This window comes from Sminthopsis crassicaudata, chromosome 6, assembly GCF_048593235.1.
Source record: "Sminthopsis crassicaudata isolate SCR6 chromosome 6, ASM4859323v1, whole genome shotgun sequence".
Classification (NCBI taxonomy): domain Eukaryota; kingdom Metazoa; phylum Chordata; class Mammalia; order Dasyuromorphia; family Dasyuridae; genus Sminthopsis; species Sminthopsis crassicaudata.
In genome coordinates, this window is record NC_133622.1 from 256,302,203 (window position 1) to 256,309,628 (window position 7,426).

The 7,426-nt window shown below is 59.3% G+C and overlaps 1 protein-coding gene across 1 annotated transcript; it reads left to right on the forward strand.

The window, feature by feature from the left end:
- Nucleotides 1-4,397: 4,397 nt before the first annotated feature.
- On the forward strand, nt 4,398-7,115 carry ASCL2 (achaete-scute family bHLH transcription factor 2). Its single transcript, XM_074274831.1, has 2 exons — nt 4,398-5,872; nt 6,548-7,115. The coding sequence occupies exon 1, from the start codon at nt 5,059-5,061 to the stop codon at nt 5,845-5,847; it is 789 nt and encodes a 262-aa protein (XP_074130932.1). The 5' UTR covers nt 4,398-5,058; the 3' UTR covers nt 5,848-5,872; nt 6,548-7,115.
- The last annotated feature ends 311 nt before the right edge of the window (nt 7,116-7,426 follow it).

Below are 7,426 nucleotides of genomic sequence, written 5' to 3' on the forward strand. Positions count from 1 at the left end.
ATATGTGTATAAATCCCATTTTCTTGTTGCACATTAAGTATTAGATTCCGAAGGTATAAGTAACCTGGGTAAAAAGACAGTAGTGCTAACAGTTTACATTCACTTCCCAGTGGTCATTCTCTGGGTGTAGTTGTTTCTGTCCATCATTGATCAGCTGGAAGTGAGTTGGATCTTCTTCTTTTTTTATTTTTTATTTTTTATTTTCATTATATATTTTTTATAACATTATCCCTTGTATTCATTTTTCCAAATTATCTCCCCCCTCCCTCTACTCCCTCCCCCCGATGACAGGCAATCCCATACATTTTACATATGTTACAGTATAACCTAGATACAATACATGTGTGCAAATACCATTTTCTTGTTGCACATTAAGTATTAGATTCCGAAGGTATAAGTAACCTGGGCAGACAGACAGTAGTGCTAACAATTTACATTCACTTCCCAGTGTTCCTTCTCTGGGTGTAATTGTTTCTGTCCATCATTGATCAGCTGGAAGTGAGTTGGATCTTCTCTATGTTGAAGATTTCCACTTCCATCAGAATACATCCTCATACAGCATTGTTGTTGAAGTGTATCTGGTTCTGCTCATTTCATTCAGCATCAGTTGATGTAAGTCTCTCCAAGCTTCTCTGTACTCATCCTGCTGGTCATTTCTTACAGAGCAATAATATTCCATAACCTTCATATACCACAATTTACCCAACCATTCTCCAATTGATGGACATCCATTCATCTTCCAGTTTCTAGCTACTACAAAAAGAGCTGCCACAAACATTTTGGGCCCATTCTCTTCCAGGATAAAAGAGGGCAGCATTAGGTCTGGAGAGCAGTCTAGACTGGGAGATTGAGTTTAGATGGCAGTCTGGAAGGAGACAGTCTAGACTGGGAGAAGAACAAGACTTCCTGGGAGAACTTCAGGGAAGTTCGAGGAGATTCAGAGCCAGGATTCAGGAAGAAAAGGATTCAAGATTTTACCTTCGCTCTGGCTGGAGGCTCCAGAAGCTTCCCAAGAAACCTGCTCACAGAGGAAAAGATTATATAGAAAAGAAACCTCCTCCCAGAGAAGGATAATTGAGAGACAATCAGAATATTACATGTTTCCACCCTTCCCTTATTCCTGCTCAAAGGAATCAATGAGCATTTATTAAACACCTACTGCATGGGTACTGTACTAGGTTCTAGGGTTTCAAGTATAAAGAATCTCAACAAGTTTACCATTCTATCAGGAGAGACAAGAACCTATAGAACATATATAGACGTAGCATAAATATAATCAATAATCAAGCCTAGATATGTGTACACATATATACGCACACACTCACTCACTTATACAACACACAAACTCACACACACACACACACACACACACACACACATACATAAAAAGCATAAGGAGAAACTGAGAAGATCCAGGCAATGTGACTTGGGAACTTGTCTGAGCCTGGGAGAGAAGACCTGGTTGTGGGGACTGCAGAGGGCCAGATAATGGCTATCGTGACAACAATCATAGCTCAGTGGCACCAACTTGCGCCAGCTGCTAGAGCTTTGCCCATAGGATTAGGCTGGGTGCAGGTGGGGGATAGACTGGAGGCTGAAGTACTCATCCACAGCTCTGGTGGGAGGGAGGGGGCTGGGGCCGGGGGCTACCAGTGTGAGGATGGTGTGGGGGGAGGAAGGAGAAGCAAGGGATAGGACAGAATCATACCTAAAGTCTGGGGCCCTGAAGCTCCACAGAAATAGCGAGTGGACCTCGAGAGGCGTCCTTGAGCCCATTTTACAGGGGACAGACTGGTCTGTTGAATTACTTTGCATTGGAAATCTTAGTGCATAGTAGAACTTCGATCAACATTTGTTAAATGGATGCAAAAGAAAGGGGTAGATGGGGAGAAAGGGAAGCAGCACTTGTGGGGGACAGAAAGGGCTTTCTTTTTGCTGAGGCAATTGGAGTTAAGACACACAGGGATCACACAGCCAGGAAGTGTTAAGTGGCTGAGGCCAGATTTGCACTCAGGTCCTCCTGACTTCGGGGCTGGTACTCTATCTACTGCACCCCCTAGCTGCCCTGGATTTACCATATTTCCAATAAGGATGAGAGCATCATCCCCATTGTACAGATGAAAGGACTGAGGCTGGAAGAGGCTAAAATGCTGTTGAAGAATGGGATTTGGATCCAAGTCATTCCAAACCAAACGTTAGCTTCTCCCTCCTGAGTAACATGTCTGGCAAGAGCAAGGTCAAGAGTCTAGAAGTGGGGAGAATGGTGAGCTCATGGAGCTTGGAACTCTAGACCAATCACTGAATGGCTCCTAAGTGCTTACTAGATGCGGGGCCCTGAGCTTCGAATCCTGGTGCCTGGGTTCCACTCCCGGCTCCTTTCCTCACTCTCTGGTGGCCCACGGCCACCTGAGAGGCTGAGGCCACAGGCAAAGCTCTTTACCATGGCTCAGTGACTGGGCAAAAAGGTGCTATTCCTTTCCGGATACATTTCCTCACCTACAAAGTGAGGGGGGTAAGCCCAAAGCTCTTGGAGCTCCCTTCCAGCTCTCCACATTTTGCAAATCTCCTTCCCCTCTTCCACGTGAGACCGGGCCAGTCTCACCTGGACAAACACGTGGAGGAAGCAGAGTGTCCCTAGGGGCTCTGGGCTGGCAAAGTCCCCCTACAAACCAAAAGCCAAGTCTCCCCTTCTTTTGGGAAGGAAGATTGCAAGTGCTTTCCAGACTGGGAGTTCCTGGAACCTGCCACACAGAGAGACTGGGAGATGAGGACAGGGCTCATGGTCCCCCTTGAGAATTCCCACCTAGGGACCTTAGAGATCATGTAATTCAGCTTCCTCAATATTCCAATAAAGGAGGAAACAGAGGCACAGAGAACTGGAGCAGTCAGATTTCCTGAATCCCTCAGTGGGCAGAGCACAGGCCTTGGGCCAGGGAGACCAGAGTTCAAATCCAGTTCCAATGTATTCCCTGTTCCTTGGAGGTAAGAAAAAGTCCAGGGGAAGGCTCAAGGGCACTCGGGCAGCCCCGGTCACCGGCCCTGGCTCTCAGCTTCAGCTACCCCAGAGGAAACAAAGATGCTCCTAGCTTGTGGGCAGCCCAACTCGGGGCATTCCGGCTGCACGAGGCCAGCTGGCTCAGCAGGCTCGTTTCACGGACATTCTGGCCAGCTGGCAGATGCCCCCCAACCTCCTGCCACTTCCCGCTACATGTAGCAGAAAAAATTCTTGCCCTAACTCACCTCATTTCCCTGACAACCCTGGGGTGGCAGGAGGCGGACTCAGAGACATCCTGTGCTCCCAAAGGCAGGCAGGCCAGTGAACAGCCCTTCGCTTGGAGAAGGAGGGAGAGACGGACTGGCAGGATGGCAGAGACACAAGAGCCTGAGAGGGTGGGAAAGAGCCACAGAAAGCCGGATTCCAGAGGAAAGAGAAAATGTGACTCAGAGACAGAGACACCCGGGAAAGAGACAGAGAGACAGCACGGAGACACAGAGACAGAGACACCCGGGAAAGAGACAGAGAGACAGCACGGAGACACAGAGACAGAGACACCCGGGAAAGAGACAGAGAGACAGCACGGAGACACAGAGACAGAGACACCCGGGAAAGAGACAGAGAGACAGCACGGAGACACAGAGACAGAGACACCCGGGAAAGAGACAGACCCGGAGAAACAGAGACGGATACACCCAAGGGAGATGGACAGTGGGAGAACCCCAGAGAACACTTGTGGAGGAGGGAAAGAGAGGGCGAGACAGGGGGAGAGAGAGAGAAAAAGAGGGGAAGGGGGGAGCAGGGAGTGAGGGGGGAGAAGACGGAGAAGGAGACAGAGGCAGGGACAGAATACAGACAGAAGAAAGAGAGGATCAAAAAAGGGAGGAGGGCAGTGGCGGGGGGAGAACAGTCAGCTTGAGGCAACGGAGCGGGGAGGCCGGCCAGAGAAGACAGAGGCTGGCACCGGGAGACAGCTCGAGAGGCCCAGGGGGCGGCATCTGCCCCTCCCGGCCTGCAGTCTCCGGGGTATCGCAGTCGGCAGAAAACGCGCTCGCGGGGAGGGGGGGGGCAGCTACTCCTCCTCCCAGACCCCCGGCCACTTGGACCCACTGAAAGAAGGAAGGGCGGGGAGGGGCGGGTCGCAGGTGGGCGGAGGGCGGTAGGGCCCTGACCCCGCCTCCTCCTAGGTGAGCTCCAGTTCCGCTTCCCCCGCCCTCCGGGGCCAGACCCCAGACCCCGGGGCCAGGTATTGTTTGGGGAAGCTGGGCCAGCAGCCACGCGCCGGGGCCGGATCTCCAGGGGGTTGAGCTGCAGGGGGCGGGGGGGGGCCGGGACGCTGCCATTGGCTCTTCGGGCAGGGCACGATTGGGGAGACCAATTGGAGAAGAGGAGGAAAGAGGCGAGGCGGGGAAGTGGGGCTGTGGGGGGGTGGGCCAGCGGCGAGGCGCGTGCGGCCCACCCCCAGCACTCCCGGGGACTCGTGCGGCGGAGGCAGCCGCAGCCTCCGGCACCACCGCCCAGACAACCGCCCCTCTCCTTCCTCCCCGCCCGCCACCCCGGCCCCCGCCCCGCCCCGCGCGCGCCCAGCGCGTGGGGATGAAAAAGGGGGCCGGGAGGAGGACGCCTGGACAGCGCCCAAGACTAAAGGGAGGGGAGAAGGGAGGGGGAGCAGGGCGGGAGCGCCCGCCCCAGTGGGGCTCGGCACGTTCGGCTCCTGGGAGGGAGGGCGGTGGGGCTCCATGTGCATTTAAAAACAAGACACCCTCGCCGCGGCCCGGAAAAGCGCCGCCACCGGCGAGCCAGCGCGCAGAGAGCCGCGGGCGCCCGCCGGCTGCCTGCAGCACGCGCGGGACGCGAGAGCCCCACGCGCTGCCCCGACCATCGCGGCCCCCTGCGCGCCCCCTCCGTCGCGCGATCTGGCAGTCCCGCCCGTCCGCTCCCCGCGGGCCCCGGCTGGGCACGCCGGCTCTGTCCTTCCGACCACAGCGGGGAACCATCGCCCACGAAGGAGGCGGCCTCGGCGGCCCTGGCCGGGGCCGCTGCGGAGACGGGCCGGACCGGACATGGACAGTTGTGGAAGAGCGCTGCGCCAGATGGTGACCCCCTCGAGACCTCTGGCCCGGGGCTGCTCGCTGGACTCGGACGGTCAGAGGTCGCCACCCCGTGTAGCCCCCGGCGCCTACTCTGCGCCTGGCCCGGTGCCCCACGCGTCCCTGAGGGTTGCCCGGCGGCGGCGGCCCGCGTCCCCGGAGCTGCTGCGCTGCAAGCGGCGAGCCGCTCCTGCCCCCGGGGCACCGAGCCCTCTGGGCCTGCAGCTGCAGCCTCCGGCTCCGCAGCAGCAGCCCCGGCCCGAGCCGAGCCCCGGGGTAGGGGCGGCCGCCGTGGCCCGGCGCAATGAGCGCGAGCGCAACCGGGTCAAGCTGGTGAACCTGGGCTTCCAGACGCTGCGGCAGCACGTACCCAACGGCGCGGCGAGCAAGAAGATGAGCAAGGTGGAGACCTTGCGCTCGGCCGTCGAGTACATCCGGGCGCTGCAGCAGCTGCTAGCGCAGCAAGACGCCGCGGGCGCCGCTTTCCCTACCGGCCTTCTGGGCGCGGGGCGCACGGGACCTGCGGGGTCCCCGCAGCCCCACGGGGCGCCGTGCGGGGGCACTGGGGGCCCCTGCCCCTACTCCGGCGCCTACGCGCCGGCCTCATCCTGCTTCGACTCGCCGTCCCCAGGCCGAGAGGGCAGCTCGGTACCCGGCTCCCCCCACTCGCCTTACTCGTCAGACGAGAGCGGCTACGAGGGGGTGCTGAGCCCCGAGGAGCGGGAGCTGCTGGATTTCACCAGTTGGTTCGGGGGCTACTAAGAGGGCGTGTGCGCTGCCCCCCGAGGTAACTAGGACCTGGGGACAGGCCGAGACCTGGCCGCCGCCCCCCATTGCTTCCCCCCTTACACATGCACTCTCGCCCGCGCATCCTCGGGGCCCGGGGCAGGGAGATCCTCAAAGCAGCCGCGAGTGGGGCGCAGGCCGCTCCCCCGCCGGGGTGCCGCCGCTGCCCTTTGTTTGCGCTGGTGATTGCCGAACTTCCTTTTGCCGGTCCCGTGGGCCCCGGGGAGCGGGTGCCCCCCCTCGCAGCCCACTCCCTTCGAGCGCCGGCGGCGGGTGACTTTGCAATGCAAATAGGTCTGCGGAGGGAGGCCGGGCGGGGAAGGCGCGCCGGCAGAGGCTCCGACTCGCGGAAAAACTGCGCCCGACGTTGGCTTTGAAGCCCCCGCCTCCAGCTCGGGGCCGGGCGGCGAAATGCCGAGTCAACAGGGCCTGCGAAACTGCCTGGCTAGTCCTTGGGGAGGGGGGAGGGAGGGGCGGCCGGGCGCGGGCTGCGCCCGCCGGGTCCGAACGCCCTGCGGGACGAGGGGGAGGAGGAGAGACGCCTGCTTCCCGGGGTGGAGCGGAGGCCGTTCCGGGGAGAACAACTGGTTCTGCCGGCTGCGCTTTATGGAGCTGGGATTCACTCTCCTTTCCTGTCTCCCCCCGCCCCCTCCCCCCCCCCCCCCCCCCCCCGCAGCTCGACTGAACGCCGAGAGGACCCAGGCAGTACCTCGGCGCCTTCCCGAGGAGAAGCCGCAGGAAGCCTGACCTTGCCACCTGCCTGGCAGCTGGGCGGCGAGGGACCCAGGAAGCCTGGACTCGGAGCCCTGCCTGGAGCCGGCTGTGCGGACTTGGGGGGCGGGGAGCGGGACAGGCTGGGGGCTAGAGCAAGCTCGGGCCCCGGAGCCGGTCCGAAAGCTCCGGCCTCCCTTCCACCCGGAGCCTCCCTTCCTAACTCTCCGCCCTGACTTTTTGTTATTGTGAGCGCGCTCACCCTGCTTCTCGGTGGGGACCAGGACTGCCGAGGACGGAGAACGGGGTCGGCAGGAGAGGGATTTTGCGAGCTGGAGCCTCAGACCCGAACACGTGATGGCGGAAAGGGCTCCCCCTCGGCAGCCCTTTCCCCCAGCTCTGGGGCAGCGGGGGATGAAGGATTGAAGGCACTGGGCAGGCGGCCTTGCGCGGCGCTGTCTGTCCTGTACATAAGAAAACCCTATTTTATGGAAAGTGGATTTTATAAATAAAAGAATCTATTTATACCATGATCGGAAAGCTCAGTACTTGCTCTGAGGGAGGAGGAATTTGTTCGGGGGGAGAAGAGGCAGACAGCCTCCCTTTCGTGACCATTAGACAGCTGGGGAGACTGAGGTGCTGAAGCGAGTCCCCGGGCCCTCAGTGGGGTCTGACGGGAGCCATGACCCCTAGCTCCTGAGAGCGGGTTGTCCGGTCCTTGCCCCCGGGCATCGGCCTCTGGAAGGGGACGAGCACGGGCACTTGGCACCGTGGGCAGACGGCACAATGCCAAGTCCAGGCTGGGAAGAATGGCCCTCCGGGTCGGAGCCCCCTTCAATGGAAG